Raw genomic sequence first — 19,926 nt, 5'->3', positions numbered from 1 at the left:
AGTTAGCGGCGATCGCGCTCAGGAGTAGCAGGGAGCAACTTGAGGAGCAACTTGAGGAGCGACACTGCGCAGCGCATTTTGCCAACAGAAACAGATCATACTCCTCATTATCGCTCTCCAAAGTCCTTACGGGATTAGGATCCAGTTTTCGCGATCAGGTTGCTAGGTGGAATGGTGCGGTCTCCGAGTTTAAGGTACATAAAGATAGCCTGAAGTGACTGGAGGTGTGCCTTCATTATTCCTTGGCAGTTCCTGTCCTACTAGGGAAATAAAAAAATAATAAAGAACTGGTCATTTAGAGCAAGATCCTGACTGGAAGTATTCTCACTGAGAGACAGTGCCATCTAGTGGGCTCCAAGGTGCACTACCTTCAACTTCTGTATTGGAGAGAAACTTGTCATCCTGTTGAAGAAAAAACTGATCAAAAATCCTTTCGGATTTAAAAAAGTGTGATTATTTAGTTTTGTCAAAAATTGTTAGACCTTACCTTCTCCCCAATAGTGTGGTTAATATCAAGTACAGTGTGTGTTAGCGTAGAAGGTAATCTTGGTAAACATGCGAAATGTAACACCCCCCCACTCCCCCCTTTCTTCTTATCAAGTCCAGGGGAGCCTGCCATCAAGTGGAAAAAATGAAAGAAGGTCTTCATGAACTATGCAGTTGTCTGTGGACCGAATCTGGGGTTGGAAAGAAAAGTAGCTTTGCTATCGTACTATTGGGGGCGGAGGGTGAAGAAGTATTGGAGCATCTCCCAGAGCTAGGTGCACATGAAGCTAGGGGTTTGAATGAATTCAAAATTAGTCTTAAAAAACTGGACTTACACTACCTCCACAAAACTAGCACTATTATGGAAAGATACCATTTTAGTAAAAGAGGGCAGAAGGAGGGGGAATCGATCGAAGACTTCGTATCTGATCTACGCAAACTAGCTGCCACATGCAAGTTTGGGGGTGCTTGTGAGGAAAGAATCAGAGACCAGTTTATATTAGCGTGCCTCAACTGAGCTCGTGCGTGAGGAGTCGTGGCTAAAAGATGACCCACCACTAATAGAGGTAATCATAGTTGCTAAGCAAGTGGAACACATGATGCAGTGTGTGAGTGAAATTAAACAGGACAGTGAAAGTAAGGCCAGCGAGAGCAAGGTTAAGGTGAGTGAAGTGGTGGCAGAAGGTGACAGTGTGTTGGAAGTCAAAGAACAAAAGTTGGTGCACAAAAACAAAAGGAGAGCAAAGCAGGATGGTCTTTCAAAGGCAACTGTTATAGGTGTGGCAAGCAAGGGCATATGGCGAGTGACAAAGATTGCCCTGCGCTTAAATACACGTGTAACAAGTGTGGCAGGAAAGGTCACTTTAAACAGTATTGCAGGAGTGGTCAGGGATATAGGAAGCAAGGAAAGGACAACACTACTAGGGTGTGCGATGAAATCGTCCTGCAGGTGCAGAGTGGGCAAGTCAGCAATCCCAAGGACACCATCAAGGTTGAAGAGACTGGTGTAGAAGCTATGTTTGACTCGTGCTCAAAAATAATGATCATTAATGCCAAAGAATTTGAAAGGGTGGCTAAGGGAAAACTTAAATTGAGCAAAATGGATGTAAGTCTGGGAGGCTATGGTGGACAACCCATTAGCATGAAGGGCTACTTCTGGGGCACAGTAGAGTACAAAGATAGGCTGACAGTGTCTAAGATCTATGTGTCCTCGTTAGGAGACAACATACTAGGGTGGCAAGCACAAAAAGAATTAGATGCATATCTCAACCCAAACAAAACTCCACAGATTTTAGTGCAGGAGGTAAAGGAAACTTGGGATAGCATTGAAGCAGAGTTCGATGAAGTCTTCAGTGGCAAATTAGGGTGCCTAAAGAACTACTCCCACAAGATAAAACTGAAAGAGCACACAGTACCTGTTGTAGCTAAAGTTAGGAACCTCCCCATAGCAATCCAGGAGGCAGCTAGAACTGAACTAGAAAAGTTATGTAGCTTAGGGGTCATTGAACCGGTAGAGACAACGGAGTGGCTGGCGCCGATCATCGCAACAAGGAAGAAAGATGGATCTGTCCGCCTATGCATTGACCTCAGGGCACTGAACAAAGAGGTCGTGGTCGACAAATTCCCGCTACCCAACATCATACAAATGATGAGCATGTTGGAAGGAGCAAATGTATTCTCAGTGTTACATCTGACCTTGGCTTACTTCCAAATCAGGCTTCATGAAGACTCACAGGAACTTACAGCGTTCGTAACACCAATGGGAGCATTCAAGTTCAAGAGAATGCCCTTCGGGCTAGTCTCGGCCGCAGCTGTATTCCAAAGGATCATGGGCAGTATTCTGAGAGACATTCCCGGTGTCTTGTGTTACCAAGACGACGTGTTGGTGTTTGGCACGGATAATGAACAGCACAACGCAAGATTGAGACAGGTGCTGGCGAGATTCAAAATGCAAGGCCTCACAGTGAAGAGGGAAAAGTGCAGGATTGGCTGCAAAGAACTAGACTTCTTGGGACACAAGGTAACACCAGGTGGAATCCGGCCTAAAGCCGAACTCCAGAACACCATAACTAACTTGATGCCACCGAAAAACAAGGAAGAAATAAAATTGTTTATGGGGATGCTGGAGTTCTACAGCAAATTCATGCAGAACTTCGCGGGAAGGACCTATGCCATACGCTGGTTACTCAAGAAGGACCTGGGGTTCAGTTGGGACGAGGAATGGCAGAAAGAATTTGAAGATGTGAAGACAGCACTTGCAGAGGCACCCAGCCTCAAAGCATTCATACCGAATAGGAAGACGGTGGTGACAACTGACGCGAGCTCGAAAGGACTAGGGGCAGTCCTTTCACAAGTAGGGGCATGTGGTGAGGAGACCACAGCCTTTGCATCGAGATCCCTAAGGAAGTCCGAGATTAACTACTCGGTAATAGAGAAGGAGGCTTTGGCGGTTCACTGGGCTATGAACAAGTTCAGGGACTTCATCTGGGGAACTAATTTCAACCTGCGAACAGACCACAAGCCCTTGGTCGAAGTTTTCAGCAAAAAGGGGCTCGACGCGATATCGAGTAGAATCAGGCGTTGGGTTGTAAACCTCCAGGAGTGTACCTTCAGCGTCGAATATGTGCCTGGAACAAGGAATCTAGCAGCAGACTGCCTCTCGTGCCTAGTGGGAGAAAAAGAAGAAGATGAAGCACGCGACAAGAATGGAGAAGACAAGGATGAGTTCCAAACAGAAAATGTGTGTGTGATTACCCAAGAAGCCATTGGAGAAGACTCTTGGAAAGAAGCCCTTAGAGCAGATGACCAGTTGATGGAAGTGTGCGGAAGGGTAAAAGGAAATTGGAAACACAAAGACAAACAAGACGAAACCCTGCGCCCTGTCTGGATGGTCAGGGATGAACTATCTGTTGTTGACGAATGCCTGTTCCATGGAACAAGTTTGATCCCGCCCAAAACTGTGAGAGAGTACCTAGTAGATTTGGCCCATGAAGGACACCTGGGCATCACCAAGACCAAACAGAGGATGTGGGAAGACTATTGGTGGCCGTGCATGGACCATATAATTGAGAGGAAAGTAAGAGACTGCATTCCATGCACTGTTAGTAACAAAGTCTTGAAAAAGCATACTCCTCCCGTGCAGTGCAGGCCACCCCCATCGGGGCCATGGGAAGAAGTAGCATTGGACATAGTAGGCCCACTGATGGGGAGATACGCACTCCATATATCCTAGTACTCATGGATCTATACTTGAGGTGGCCAGAGGTGAAAATAGTACCTGAGATCACTACGAAAGCGTTACTCGAGTTCCTACAAGAACTATTCCTCAGGAAAGGCCTACCCAGTAGTCTGTTGACGGACAATGGAGTGCTACTTTGTTCAAAGGAAATGAGAGACTTTCTCGAGAAGAATGGTATTGAACACAAGCGCGCTATACCACCCTTAGACCAATGGGATGTTCGAGCGGTTTAACAAGACTCTCAAGGAAAGCATCCAGTTAGCGAAAACCAATGGACTGAACCGGAGGGAAGAAATTGCGAAACGCTTGGAAGCCTACCATTTGACGCCACACCAGTCGACGGGGGCCACCCCATTTGAAATGCTCCGGGCGAGAAGGCCCAATACCAAACTTTCACCGGGGTGGATGGGGTGGCACAAAGGATGGACAGATCACTCTAGAGTATCTGAAGGGTTAGACAGACAGCACAGAGCCATGATACAGAGAAAAGAAAGGTTTGATAAACTACACTCTACTAATGAGGTGGGGTTCAAAGTAGGAGATGTTATAAAAATCAAAGCACCTACAGGCAGAGCGAGTTTGTCTGAGTTTAGCAAACCCACAAAGTTTGTCAAACTATTTAAAAACGCTGTGAAAACTCAGGAGGGAAAGATTTGGAATCTGGGAAGAGTAGTGAAATACCACCTTCCCAATGAAGGCACAAACCTTGAGGTGAGGAGGAAAGACAAACCCTGGATGCGAGGAGAACAGCCTGTTAAGGATAGATTTGGGGTATCCCACACTGCTAGCAGAACTAGCCAAAGAGTGGTCAATCTCCCCAGGTATCTGGAGCAATATGTAACCATGTAGTGCAACATTTGTTCTTGTACTGTTACAATTGTGATTATTTCTTGTGTTGTGTAGGGAAGGGGGATGTGTGGTATCGTCCACCTAACTGCTATTACGTAATCATCCACCAGCCTCCTGTCCCATTCTATGCGTTGGAACACTCCGTGGTGACCTCACTCAGAATGTCACCACTGCGGAGGGTTCCAAGGCGAGCGCCGGTGAGCGGCTGAGGTCAGGAGTTTAGCCTTGTCAGCTGTGGCTAGGGTGGATGTACTGTTACTTGTATGATTGCTGAATAAAATATATTCCACCACCCGACCAGCTTACCTTCTTCGCCTTGGTATATACTACACCTTGTTGAACCTGCAGAGAGTGTGCACCTTTTGCTGTGTGTGGCCTTCAACCATGCCCAGAAGTGGTTGGGTGCAGGGCCTGCAAAGAAGCCAACCCACTGCCAGCGTGCAACCCTCGCAGCACATGGCCTTTGGCCATACCAAGCAATGGGATGGGTGCAGGGCCTGGCATACAGTCACTCTGTACTCCCAACCCACCACAGGTATCCAAACCCAGCAGCGCACAGCATTCATCTATCAGCATTGGGGGCTTTCCTCTTGGACGTGCCCTGTGTCCAATTAGGCAACAGGAGTTCAATTCTCCCTGCACATACCCTTCGGCCGTCTGACCAACCTTTTGCTGGTTGCAAAGCCTCACTGTAGGGTGTGTTGTCCTTTTTAAATGGAAAAACAAATTGCTAATTTCTTTTTAAATTGCAAAAAAATTGTCCTTTTTTTTTAAATGGGAAAATATTTTTCTCACATTTTCATGAAAAGTGTGAGTTTTTCCACCAAAAATATATTTTCTTCTTGACCTGAAGTGACTGAAGGTGAATTACGATTCTTGCACATTGAAACTTTTTTGGGAATTCCAAATGGATTTTTCATTGTTTCTAGGTGCCTCCCAGCAACCCCCTGGAATCAGGTACCTTTTATGGCTGCGGAAAATTATCTCACAAATCACTGTTGACTCGCGACCTTCAGTATGCCCCAAAACCATTCGAAAAGAAAGCAAAATGTGATTAACAAGAGACAAGAGTCATGCATGACTTACAATTTCGAAAGGCAGAGATGTAAACACGTTGTAACCTTTTCAAGGCATGTCAGCAACTTTTTGAAATTCTAATTTCTCAAACGCTACTGAAAGGATTTACACCAAACCAATGAAAACATGCTTTGTGAGTGAAATTCTACTTTTGTGCCAAGTTTAGCGTTAATCCAATCAGCAGTATGGACTCTAGGCATGAAAACCAATATTACTTAAAGCTGTTACATGATCTTTTATAAAAACAAGCATTTGCAATGCAATGGGTCTTGCCTTTGGGACCTTATATGTATTTAGCTATGCAGCACATTAGCTTGGGTGCTGAAACATCTACGTTCTTTAACATTGAGGGAAAGTAAGCACCAAACTGTGTAACACGCCAGGTATGGGAACACATGGAGAGAAATATTATCTTTCAACTGCAAATGGTATAGTCCAAAGCTCTGTTTTTAATATAAAATCAGGCCCTTCGGTAGTCATATCACTGTCAATACAAGATTTTAAAAATAAATATTATTGTTTTCGGATGCTCGTGGAAAACAATTTGTCTGGACTGAAATCTAGAGAATGCTAAAGTGATTCTTGTATTTTACTGACTTCTGCTGGTCATTTTCTATCAAGAAAGTTAAATAGAGGCAGTTGCCAGAAAAAATAAAAAAAAGAAAGTCCCACAGCAAAAAGCAATTCTGGTATTTTACTGACCTCTGCTGGTCGTTTTTTATCAAGACAGTTAAATAGAGGCAGTTGAACAGAAAAAAGTCCCTAAATGGAAGCATACACGTCCTAGGATTGATCTCCAGAGCCCCCAAAGTATACATACACATATAAGTATATACTAAGGTATTTAAGTATATACTAAATTATATACAAGAGGTCTTGAATGCTCTACCTAAAGAATATTTTATTGCAACTATGTAATTCTCATGACCACACCCTTGAAGTACCAGACCAATAACAAACGTAATAAATGATTTTTGGGCAGATTATTTATTACATTTCCATTGACACTGTAGATGAGATGCCGATGTTTATAGTATTAAGTTTGAGTATGTATTGTTATATAAAAACTTGGTGCTTTTGGATATTGTTACTTATTGCTATAAATAATGTTAGGTCCCTAGTCCAAGGATTGACTTTACACTCCTTGCAACAGAGTGCAAAAATGTTGGTGTTGGAATTTTTTTCTTCAGTTTCATGCAGCACACATTCAGGAACATTTTATATGGTTGTTGATGCTGCTTGCACTTGGCCTTCGTGGTCTCAAGTTTTTTCTGTGCACGTGGATGTGTTAAAAAAATAGTCCTTTGAGCTTTTTTCTCCCTCCATTGTCTCTCTCCAGGGTAGATGACTTCTGAACTTCAGGTAATGCTCCAGGGAATTCCTTACAAGCTGTGTCAGCCATTCTGCCATACTCCTGCTCAAAGAAGCATTACCTCTAGATGTGAACTGAACAGGTGCCCTCTGAAAATTGTGGTTGTGGCACCTGTTGCTAAGGAACTGGCATTTTTTTGATCTGGTTGGAGATTATATAAAGATTAAAGAAATGAAATCCTCAGAATGCAGTTTAAATTGTCAGGTCAGTGGATTCTAATATGTCAGCTGATTCGAAAGGAAGTCCTCCCCTCTTTTCTAGGCGATCCAGTGCATTTCAAAAAAAGGTCCAGCTCACTAAGAATACACCCTCAAAACACAATCTGAATCTTATTTAAAGAGGACATAATTCACATTATATATTGTTATCAGTGCCCAAATGTGTTGATAATGAATAGACTTAAAATCAAGTGCACAGTCTCAGGACGTACCTAAAATGGACATTAGAGTTTGCGGACCCTGTTCAGAGTCCATGAGCTGATTCATGACTGGTGATCCAGAATTTATCCAGAAGCTCATAGTTCGCAGACATGATATGGAGTCCTTGAATTATGGTGGGGGTTCCAGTATGGGCCCATGAGTTTCACAGTTTATAGACTTAGTACAGAGTCTGTGAATTATGGTGGGGAACCCAAAATGCAACCAAGGGTTTTGAGTTTGTAAACAAAGTATGCAAACTATTATTGGGGACACAACATGTATCCAAGGGTTTCATAGTTCACAAACATAAGAACATGGATGCAGTTGACTCTGGGAAAAGTTTGCAGTCTGCATCACAAACCAATTATTTTTATTTTTTAACATTGGGGAGCCCCTTGGGTGTCCACCAAACTAGGACTGCAGGTATGGGGGTTATCTACCCACACTGCCTTCTTATGCATCTTTGTATTTTCTCCTGCAGCTAGCCAATCAGAGGCTGCAGTTTTGCCGACCTAAGTTTGCGATTGCGGTCCTGATATGGACGACTGGAGGAAAAGCTCCTCCATCTAATCAAATTCTTTTTTAAATTTTTGCGTGGGTTTGGAAAATGTAATTGAACGTCAGTTTGTGAACAATTCATGGCCTAACAGTACAGATATTGAAAAACCTTTAACCGTATAAAAGCCACTAACACACCTCTGTAGGACTCATTTCTTGAAAACTATTAAATAGATTTACACCAAAACAAGCAAAGATACTCCTCTGACTAAATTTCTAGGTTCCTGCCAAATTTGGTTGCATTCTGTTCACTTTGTTTTCTGTGATGGAGAGCCCAGTTTTATGTCAGATTTAAAACATCATATGTAGATTTCCTGACCGCTCTTTAGGTTCCCTCCCTCCTACTGTGACAGATCTGCATAAACTTCTAATGCTAAATCTAAACCAGCTGAAAGTTTCTTTGTGAAGAGCTATCTCATGGTGCAAAGTTAATAGCAAAATTAAGAAAGGGATTTCAATGCAAAACCTGTCCTAACCATAACTATACCATAATTGTAACTACCTACACCTGTTTTAAATGTGTTACTAAATCATGGTTCTCTTTTTTAAAAAAAATACCTCTCCCTTAACAATCTGTTTTTATTGGAACTGCAATAAATGAATTCTACTGTATATAGTCTGACATCACCTTCTTTGAGCTAGACTTGGGAGACCAAGTACTTAATGTTCAGGTATGTAGGAATTATTTGCAACCTCAGCTTTCATTTTATTGAGTACTCTGTGCATCCTCAAGGATCAGGGGAAAAGTCTGAAAGACCAGGTACCCTATTACAGATAGGACATACTTTTCAAGTTTGATTCATAGCACACCTTAAAGCAAGTGCGCCTGGTGCAAACAAGGAAAGTGCACCTTATTAGGGAACGCAGTGCCCACAGGGCAGCTGCAAAGTTACGCAGCGGGGCAACGTTTTCAAGAAAAATAAAGAGCAGTTTTTTAAAAGTTGCTTTGTGTTTCTCTGTCCAGGCGGCAACCCGCCTGCACTTTCAAAAGGGATTAGAGAGCCCCAATCAGGTGGGTGCAGTCAATCACTGCACCCGCCTGTAGGGGGATGTCTGGTATGTTCATGGGACCCACATTCATCCTGTGAGAGGGCTACCCTCAGGGGGTGCACTGACACTGCTCACCTTTTTGTGGCGCACCTCCAGTGCACCTCATAAGGGCATGTTTGCATCTGTGCCCGTTTCCATAATATGGTGGAGGGTGCAGAGGCAAAGTATTTCCCTCCTTTGCATAGAGCCAAGCCCCTATGCAAATGAATGAATGCCATCTTGAAATAGCACTGATGCTACATGTGCGCCAGAGCTATCTGCATTACAGAAGGGGCTGCACTAGCATCTGCCTCCCCTTCTGTAACACCAAAATGCCTTGGGGGCGTTCAAAGGAACGCAAACACCCATTGCACCTCTGGGGCACATTGTGTAGCACAGCCCCAGGAGTCATTAATGGTCCCAACAACATAGACTAACAAATAGAAGGGCTTCCATCCACAGAGGATGTATGTCGTTACAACGCATACTTTTACAACGCATACCTTTACAACACATTTTTAACACCACAACATCCATTACAACGCATTCCATTACAACGCATGCCATTACAACAAATTCTTTGAAACTACCTTTACAACGCATTCCACTACAACGCATACTACATTTACAATGCATACCATTACAACGCATACCATTACATTGCACGTATGGTAAGTATTGGATAGTGTAGGGGTAAAAATTACTATACGAACTCCAGGGGGTGCAACAGAAGGGTAAGTGTTGGATAGTGTAGAGGTAAAAATTACTATTCTAACTCCAGGTGGTGCATCAGTAGGGTAAGTATTGGATAGTGTAGGGGTAAAAATTACTATTCTAAATCCAGGGGGTGCAACAGTAGGGTAAGTGTTGGATAGTGTAGGTATGCGTTGTAAAGGTATGCGTTGTAATGACTGCGTTGTAATGACATGCGTTGTAGTGGTATGCGTTGTAGTGACATAGGCTGTAATGGTTGCGTTGTAATGGCATGCGTTGTAATGGATGTTGCGTTGTAAAAGTTTTGTTGTAAAGGTTGTGCCTTGTAAAAGTTGCGATGTAAGTGTTGTTTCCCATCCACAGACAACAATAGATGTAAGAGCTGGGGAATCAACCAGAACAAAGAACACAGCAGCAAACCGAGGTCAAGCACAATCCGTTTCCTAGTTTCAAAATATAAGCTTTAAGTGCAACTACTTCCCACACCTGCTGCCAAAATGTGCAAATTAACAAGAAGAGTTAAAGACCAAAAGGGAAGGTGCACTAAACAAATGAAGAGGATGTCGAGTCTTGGAAAATTCTTCTTTATTTTTCAATTTCTTTAAGTAACAACAGCGGCACACAGCCAACGCGTTTCGTTCCCCTTTGTCTGGGAACTTCGTCAGGGCTAGATATTTAATAATAATCAGGGCTCTCCAAATTCAACCGAGCACAGTGTTTATCCGAAATATAGTACCAAAGGCCACCGTCACCCCAGAGGAGCCATCACCAACCTAAGATAAGTCGTTCATGAGGGACCCAATATTTGAATGTAGATATAAGTTGAATAGTAAGAGGTTCAGAAGGAACCACAGGAGTAGAGTTTCTTTCTCAAAAGTACCCCTCAGAGTGGAAGTAGCAAATTGTAGAACCCAGAAAAGAAAAGGTCCCCATGTAAAGGTGAGTCTCAGAGTAGCAGTAACACGAGACAGTGTTAGGTTAAATTAAAAGAGGCTCCTCTTGCAGCGGCCAGTCCAATCTTCCGTGATACGAAGCCGAACGGCGAAAGTGGCGGGCGTCTCCCTCGATGCTGTGCCAGGTTTGTGATGGCTCCTCTGCGGTGACGGTGGCCACAACTTGAAACTGGTGTTTATTAACTGCTTTGAATAGTAATTCAATTAAATGTCTGCAATTAATATTAGCAAACACCTAAATGAAAGTTGGGAAAAGTTAAGTAGCACTTATTGCTGTTGTCATTTTATCCATTAAAATAGACTAGAACTTATAAAACAGATGTGAGTATGTCCCTTTTCTATAGTTTAGAACATCTAGCGTAAGGCACACAATAGAACTGAAGTCCCAGAGGGTTGGAAAAAAGAGGGATTGAGGAGGATGTGAAGTGTAGCTAACAGCAACATTGTGAACTTTAGGTAAGAAAAGCCTGGTGAGAAATGTTGGAAATCTTGAAACAGAAGAGTTATACCAAGTTTATCAAATTAATTAATTCACCATTCCCAATAAATGGTGAGTGAGCTTATTACTACTTAGTAGTTTTTTTTGCGAATAGTGAGTTTGAATAGGAGAATTCCAATTGTGGACAAAAGGAAGAGAGAGCAGGAGTTATTGACAGAAGGGGTCTTTGAGCACATGACGTCTCCAGTATACCCGTACTAATAATGTTGATATTGTCTAAACATTGGGAGGAGCTGCTAAATCCCATGTTCCATCTTTTCCTTTTTCCTTTGGAGGAAGTGTCCATCTCTAGTGCTAATGAGATGGATTTGAGATAAGCACATTGTTGTAACTTTACTTGCTGTGACTTCCCCGTTACCCACCCCTCACCCCTCTCCCTACTTGGTATGGTCCGCTCTGCCTCCGGGAGTGCGAGTTAGAATGTTGACGGTGAGAGAAAGCCGCCAAGCTGGGAGCACCTGTTTTACATATGACAAATAAATTCATTCTTGGAACCCTCTTTGAGTAGTGATCCTTTACTACATTTTTGGCGACGAGGACGTGGAGCTGAGCCAGGGTCAGTGTGGTGCCTTCCCCCTGGATAAATTTGATGCTTGTGCGGAGATTTAAGTTGAAAAGGAAGACTCACCCAGTTGATGATTGAAGATCACAGGACAGTAGACAGAAAACGGAGCTGAGCCAGGGTCAGTGTGGGGTCTCTGCACTGGAATGATTTAAGCTGGGACAAGGAAAAGGAAATGAACTGGTGACGTACCTTGGGCGTTCTTAGGAAACTGAGACATTAATGAGAAGTAAGACCCAAAGTGATGAAAACTGAAAGGAGCGCGAGTCCGTGAGTTGAGCAATTTAAGCTTATTGAAGAAATTTTAGCGGAAAAGGGAACAAATTTGAAGCTTTGTCACCGCATTTTGAATTTGAAAATTCAAGCCTTGCTTGTGCTGCATGAGGAGTGTTGCCAGTGAACATAAAGGACTAAGATTTACCAGGAGAAAACCGGAAGAGAAAAAAAGAAATCTGGCCGCTTTATACTGGAATTTACGCAGTCTTCAGCCTAACGGGTTGCCGTTAAGGAGCGTGAGACTAAGAGTGAAGCTGTCGAAGTTGATCTGATGCAGCGAACAACTTATGGAGGCATTGTTTCGTTCCTGGCACTGAGTGGGCGCCCTTTAGCACCTTGCTTAGTCCCCTCCGTGGTTTGTGAGGACTGGTGTGCGGGCCGTGAGAAGCAGTGAACACTCGTGAGGGAGAAGACGTAGCAGGTCTTGCTCCGAGGAACAGCAGAGTCGTCGACAGGAAGTTCCGGTCCTGTAATCGTGAATTAGAAAGAGGACTTCGCAGCCTAAATTACTTTCTGTGTGAATATTGGAGAAAAGGAAGAAAGGTGGAAGTAAAATCAGATTACCTCTGGTGTTTCCGTGCAATGGTTATGGTGCTGGGAAGCAAGACTCAAGTCGGTAACAGAGGGAGTCGTACAAGTCTATGAGGTGAGCCTTTGAAGCTGCGTGAGGAGAAGGGAGCGGAGCAGGGAATAAAGCCACATTTCTAATACCGCAAAAGAAACTGACCGAGGCAGAGCGCTTAGCGTTCGTGGCATGAGTGAGTGACAACATTGGGAAGCAGGTATCTCCTAACTCCCAGAATTATCGGAGGCGAGTAATTTATAGTCTCAGAGAATTCGGGAGTATTTATATATTTTATTGGGAGGAAGATTAACCGAAGGGGACCCAAGCTGGATTACATAATCGTAGTGAGCCTTTGAAACACTGTGAGGAGCAGTGAGCGGAACATAGTGTGTAGTAAACTTATGAAACTGAACGGTAGCAGCGCGTTGTAGCTGTGCGAGGAAATATCAGAGGAATAGAGAGTGTAGCGAGCCTTTGTTCCAGTGTTGGAAAATTAACTGAGGCAGCACTTTGAGCTGTATAAAATATCTGAGATGATCAGGGAAGGCAGTTAACCCCTGTTGCCACGCGTGAAACGGAACTGAGGCAGCGCTTTGAAGCGGCATGAGGAGATTTCAGAGGAACAAAGAGTGTGGCAAACCTCTGGGGTCCGTGTAGTAAACTGAACCGAGGCAGCGCGTCTAGTGAGAGATACGTAATCTCTTTGGATCATTGACTTGGTGTTGACAAGGATCTTGAATCTACAGACGTCGTGAGCAAAGCATATTAAGTGATCTCAGGGAGCCAAGAAGGGAAGCAGAAGGCGGAGCAGGAAACTAGACCTTCAAATTAAGAACCCCGGCGGCCTGAAGGAACCAACGTCAGTTAGGTAGAGTTACTGAGGGGACATCTTTAAAGTGAAAAACACCATGTGAAGTAACCCGGACACATTCTATGAATGTAGAGAAATATATACAGTATGAAAGTCACTTCGAGACAAGTCTAAATCCAGAGATCAATGTAAGAGGTATTTCGGAACGTTCCAATTGGGCATTTCACGCACCGGGTGGCGCAGGTAAATAATCTACTGAGCTTCATGTGCGGGAAGAGCACGAAGACTGTATCCTTTATAAGTTAAAATATCAGGGAGAGAGTGTAAACTTTGTTGTGAGAGTAGCACAAATAAACAGGAAGTAGTCATCGGCACTTGGGAATATAAGAGGCCAAGTAAAGAGAGATTTATTAGAAGAGGCAAAATGTGTAATTTACAGCATCCTGAGCCACTAATGAATGAAGAAGGTACTAGTATCGCGGATTGGGAAAAGGAGGAAGAATGGACAAACAGTTTGGGAGCTGGAGAATGGATAGTGAATATTAACAGAGAAGGAAGAAACTTTAAGGGAATTGACAGAAACGGTCGGCAAAAGGTCTTGAATGATTTAAATGTACACAATAAGCGAGAAAGGAGTGCCAAAGTACAAGGGAACAAAATATGCAGAGAAGAGGGAGAAATGGTGAGGAACAAAAGTGAAGCAAATCAGATGTATACCATCAATGAAGGTGGAGAATTTAAGCGGTCTATAGCGGATTCAGAGTTACAAAGTACTGTAATAGACAAATACAGGTGGAAGAGTGATTTGTCATTAACGCTAGGAAATAAAGTTGAAGCAGCAGACACGGGTGAAAACTTTATATTGAGAGGAAATGAAGAGACGGAGTGGTGCTACATGAAGAGAAGTACTAAAGGTAAGATTTATAATGCAGAAGAAGTGGTTGCGGTACCGGAAGGGAAGGAACGAAGGAAATTAAGTACAATGAAAAATCCCAATGGTTCTGAGTCCAGGAGGGGGTTGGCTGTAAACGACAGTAGTCAATTTACCAGGTTGGAGAGTTTTGAGGGTGAACACGTATCCATCCTTAGACATTGAAGTAAGAAAAAAAAAAAGTTTGGAGGTATAAAAAGAAAACAGAAACAGTCATGGTCAAGTGCGAAAGAAAGCAGAATACGTCCTTTGGAAAGGTTGTTGGAGACAATATGAGGAACATTTTGGGGAGAATTATCAGTGAACATGATGTTCTGGAAGTAAAAGAAGTGGTTTTAGAGGAAACGTGTGGGGTTACACATTCCACGAGAGTAGTGGAGGAACTTTCCAAACCAACCTGCCTCAAGAATGAGAAAGCATGGAGCTCTACAGCTCGGGTCAAATACAAACTCAGGTCGAATAAGAAATCTGATCTTCACATGGACGCGGAAAGAAGAGTTTGTCAGAGAAGGTGTGAGAATCCACTCAAAAACGTACCAAGCCAGCACCCTAAAGGTCCGGTTGGGAGAATCTGGTTGCTCCTAGAAGGTTGGAAAGAAGATGGGTTAGGGTTTACAAGAGACAAAGCCAGATTCACAAGGCGAACCCAGGGGACGAAGTTTGAGGAAAGTCTAGTCCCTGAAGAGGCATGTACAGGAGGAGGTACGAGAAGCTCAGTCACGGCGTGCCACAAGAGAAACTATGCGGAACAAAACACCTATGAGGCCAAGGTGAAGGAAACCGGTCATAGGAGCAGGGTTAGAAGCAGCGTAACATGGTCCAGGAAACCTCCGAGGAAGAAAAGAAAAAAAAAAAAAAAGAAAAAATAAAGAAATCTAAGGGATCGCCACTCTCCAACAGGGTGAGGAGGTACGAGAGTTTGAGGACCAGAGCACGTCAGCAGAGTATCATTTGGGCAGTACGGATTTTGAGGATTTAAAGAGAGAGTACTAACAGGCACCCGTTCCCTTTCTAACCCTTAACATAAACCAAACAAGGATGTGACTTAAGCCTATGGGAAAGGAAGGGAGAGCAAAGCCTCTTGCTCTCAATCTTCATCAGACGCATCTTATTGGACAGATCAGTCATTCATTCCGTGAAAGAGACAAAGCGTGGCCAGGGACCACGCGGAACAAACAATCTTGACTCACAGCAACTCCGCCGCTGAAAGTGGAAGTGGTCATCACCACACGGACGGGGTTAGCTAAATGCAGAAAAGAATCGGAAGAATGTCATCTTTTTTCGGTGACAACATTGTCACTCAAATAACAGACTTATGTAGTACAAGTATAGCTTTACTTTTGGGACAGGCACCTAGTTGGATGTTTTCCCTCATGTTCAGGGAAATGGGTAAGGAGTACACCCTTGTCTCCTGTTCTGGGGTCCTGGACCCAGCCTCTAGTTTGTTCTTCCTTTGAAACTTTAGGGGGTCGTCTCCCCTAGACCCCATTTTCATGTTGCGGTTCTTCTTCTTCTGTTCTCTTGCAAAGTCCTTCTCTCTCCCCTGTTTTCTTTTCTTTTCCGTCTCTTCTGTCGGTCTCTCTCTCTCCCCCTCGCTTTTCTGTTTCCACGCCTCCTCTTAACTCACCCCTTTCTTCCCCATTCACCCCTCCCACTGCTTTCTTTATCCCCTGCTTGGGGCCCTGGGTTCTCATTTCCTCTGCTCTCCTTAGGGGGGAAGGTGTGTTGTAACTTTACTTGCTGTGACTTCCCTGTTACCCACCCCTCACCCCTCTCCCTACTTGGTATGGTCCGCTCTGCCTACAGGAGTGCGAGTTAGAATGTTGACGGTGAGAGAAAGCCGCCAAGCTGGGAGCACCTGTTTTACATATGACAAATAAATTCATTCTTGGAACCCTCTTTGAGTAGTGATCCTTTACTACACACATTTTCATGCAAATGGTGTTTTTCTATAGAGGAATTTATGTGAGGCAATAGAATCGTCTGCGGTCCGAGGTAGCCTACTCCTGTGCAATTCACATAAATTCAGAATGAAAGATTATTTTCTGTCAAAGCATATTTCTGCTGTTGGATCGTAGACTTTTTTGCCATTGTGGTAAGGATTGGGAACATTCTACTGTTGCCACTTTACAACTATGCATTTGTTCAGGCATAAATTGATGAATACTCACAAACTCACCCACTCACCTGTTCACAAAATCTTCAAACATCAAGGCCATCTTCTTACTAGCCTTCTTAGGCTTGAGCCTTAACAATTCTTGTTCTAATTGTCCGAATCCCAATTGGTAAAAGCGGAAAGATGGCACAGTGCTTTCTAGTTGTACTAATTGCCCATGAAAGTGTGCTGAAAATTCCTGTTTTATTCCCATGTTAGATGTTTTGGAGCCAATTCACAAAGGCATGTAAGATTACTGCAGGAGTATTACTTTATATATTCATAAATGCTTTTGTGAATTGGTCCCTCGGAGCTTAATAAACAATATAATGCATATTTTAATATTAAACTGTTTCAGCAAGGACTACTTCACTGATTTTGTTTTAGCTACATTAAACCAGCTAAAAATAACAAGAACAACTGTATTACGGTTTTTAAATGTTTTTCACAGTGAGCGGCTAGGGTACGTTTCTTGACATCTTTCAATTTTCTTTCCTTTCTATGTTCAGATAGTTTGCTGATGGAGGCTGGGACTTTGGAAGGCTGGCGTCTTATTCTCACACAAATTACCTCCCTGTTAATCAAGCAGTTCCACCATCAAAGAAGAGATTGGAGAGGAGCCCTTTCAAACCTTGTCCTGCCGATTGTCTTCGTCACTATGGCAATGGCACTCTTTACTCTGAAACCATTGGCTATTGACTATCCATCGCTCAAGCTGAGCCCTGGGCTATACAGTGGCCCAGCTGCCTGCTTCTACAGGTAAGAATATATGAATTGCAATCATTTATGACTAGATTTATCACTACAGTAAACAATTTCTCTAATCAAAATAGAATCCCTTTTATGGATCTGTGTGAACTATAAGGGATGGTTTCTTCTTAGTATTTTATGTACTTTTTTGGATAATTAAACCATTAGGGCCCAATTAAGAGTTCAGCAGGTGGGATGCTCCATCAATAATAAAACAGATATTCCGCCTGCTCTATTAAAAGTGCATGGTACTTCTAATACCATAACCAGCTTATCCATCAAATTTGTGATGCAGTATCCCATACACCAAACTCTAAATCAGGGCCTTTAGGTTGTCAGCAACAGTATATTACTTCAATATGTTTTTGTGCTATCTGTGTAGCTATGAGATGCAGTTCTCTTGGGAATGGTGAGCACACTACTTTCCCTGCAATAGAGTGTAAGTATAATGGATAACATAGAGCCTGATTTAAAGTACGGCAGTCCACTGTGTTCAAGTTCAAGTTCAAGCTCAAAAATGTGTATAGCGCACTACTCACCCAGAGGGTCTCAAGGCACTTGTGGGGGGTGGGGGGTACTTTACTTATCGAATATCCAAGTTTTAAGTTGCGTTCTGAAGGAGAGGTGGTTCTGTGTAAGGCGGAGGTGGGTGGGGAGAGAATTCCAGGTTTTGGCCGCTAAGTAGGAGAAGGATCTTCCCCCCATGGTGGATCTGTGGATACGCGGAATTGCGGCGAGGGCCTGATTGGACGAACGAAGTTGGCGGGTGGGGGTGTAAAAGGACAGGCGCGTGTTGAGGCATTCGGGTCCTAGGTCGTAGAGGGCTTTGTGTGTGTGGGTGAGGAGTCGGAACGTTATCCTCTTGTTGACGGGGAGCCAGTGGAGGTCTTTCAGGTGATCGGAAATGTGAGCTTGGCGGGGGATGTCTAGTATGAGTCTGGCTGAGGCGTTTTGGATGCGTTGGAGTTTTTTCTGTAGTTTGGCTGTGGTTCCGGCCTAAAGGGTGTTTCCATAATCCAGTCGGCTTGTGACCAGTGCGTGGGTGACTGTTTTTCTTGTTTCCGTGGGGATCCAACGGAATATATTTTTTGAGCATGCGTAGGATGTTGAAGCATGATGAAGAGACGGCGTTGACTTGTCTGGTCATCGAGAGGGAGGAGTCCAGGATGAAGCCCAGGTTGCGTGCGTGGTCCGTTGGTATGGGTGCTATTCCCAGGGCCGGTGGCCACCATGAGTCGTCCCAAGCAGAGGGGGATGAGCCTAAGGTTAGGACTTCCGTTTTGTCCGAGTTCAGTTTTAAACGGCTGTTCTTCATCCACTCTGCTACATCTTTCATTCCTTCGTGTAAGTTGGTTTCGGTGGTGTTTGGGTCTTTGGTGAGGGAGAGGATCAGCTGGGTGTCGTCTGCGTAGGTGATGATGATGAGGTTGTGTTGCCGCGCGATGGATGCGAGGGGCCTCATGTAGATGTTGAAGAGGGTGGGACTGAGTGAAGATCCTTGTGGTACGCCGCAGATGACTTCGGTGGGCTCCGATCTGAAAGGGGGGAGGCGGACACTCTGGGTTCTTCCGGTGAGGAACAAGATGATCCAGTCCAATGCTTTTCCTTGTACTCCGACGTTGCTGAGGCGTTGTATGAGGGTGCTATGACAGACTGTGGCGAAGGCTGCGGAGAGGTCAAGTAGGATGAAGGCAACTGTTTCTCCGTTGTCCAGTAGTGTTCGAATGTCGTCTGTTGCTGCGATGAGGGCGGTTTCGGTGCTGTGTTTGGCTCGGAAGCCGGACTGTGAGGGGTCGAGGGATTTGTTGGATTTGAGGAAGGTGGCGAGCTGACTGTTGACGGCTTTCTCAATAACTTTGGCAGGGAATGGGAGGAGCGAGATGGGGTGGTAGTTCTTAAGTTCAGTGGGGTCTGCTGTGGGTTTCTTCAGGAGGGCGCCGAGTTCGGCATGTTTCCAGCTTTCCGGGAAGGTAGCAGAGTTGAGGGAGCAGTTGATGACGTCGGAGATGGGGTGCGATGATGGAGTCTGCTTTGTTGAAAATGTGGTGGGGACATGGGTCGGTAGGCGATCCTGAGTGGATGGAGTTCATCAGGCGGATGGTGTCTTCAGTGGTGATTGGGTCCCAGGTGCAAAGGTTGTTAGAGGGAGGATTAGGTTTGGGGGTGGGTGGAGCTGTTATGTATGTCGGCGATTTTGTTGTGGAAGAAAGAGGCTAGGGAGTCACAGAGGTCTTGGGATGGGGTGATGTCGTTGGTGCTGGCGGTGGGGTTGGTAAATTCTTTGACGATGTTGAATAGTTCCTTGCTGTTGTGGGCGTTGTTGTCAAGTCGATCCTTGAATGCTGATTTCTTGGTGGATCGGATCAGTTGGTGGTGTTTGCGGGTGGCGTTCTTGAAGGTGGTCGGGTTGTCAGTGGTTGGGTTTTTTTCTCCAGGCTTTCTCGAGGGTACGACAGAACTTCTTGGATGTCTTAAGGTCATCGTTGATCCAGGGGGCTTGCTACTTGGCTTGATTTGATGGTTTTTCAAGGGTGCTAGTTCGTCTGCGCTGTGGGTGACCCATTGTGTGAGGTTGGTGGCAGCTTGGTTTGGGTCCGATGATTTGGCAGGAGGGTTTTTGTGAAGCGAAGTGAAGAGCTGGTCGGTGGTAATTTTGTTCCAGTTTCTTCGGGGGATTGGTTG

The 19,926-nt window shown here is 44.3% G+C and overlaps 1 protein-coding gene across 1 annotated transcript in view; it reads left to right on the top strand.

Annotated features, from left to right (window-relative positions):
- ABCA13 (ATP binding cassette subfamily A member 13) overlaps positions 1-19,926 on the top strand; it is a 2,590,787-nt gene that overhangs the window by 1,452,994 nt on the left and 1,117,867 nt on the right. The window contains exon 32 of the mRNA XM_086964984.1: positions 17,004-17,253. Coding sequence (XP_086821110.1) covers positions 17,004-17,253 — 250 coding nt within the window. The remainder of the gene's footprint in view (positions 1-17,003; positions 17,254-19,926) is intronic.

Source organism: Lissotriton vulgaris, chromosome 4_1, assembly GCF_964263255.1.
Source record: "Lissotriton vulgaris chromosome 4_1, aLisVul1.2, whole genome shotgun sequence".
In the NCBI taxonomy this organism is placed as follows: Eukaryota; Metazoa; Chordata; class Amphibia; order Caudata; family Salamandridae; genus Lissotriton; species Lissotriton vulgaris.
Note: the sequence above shows the minus strand (reverse complement) of the source record. Positions and strands in the feature narration are given on the sequence as shown.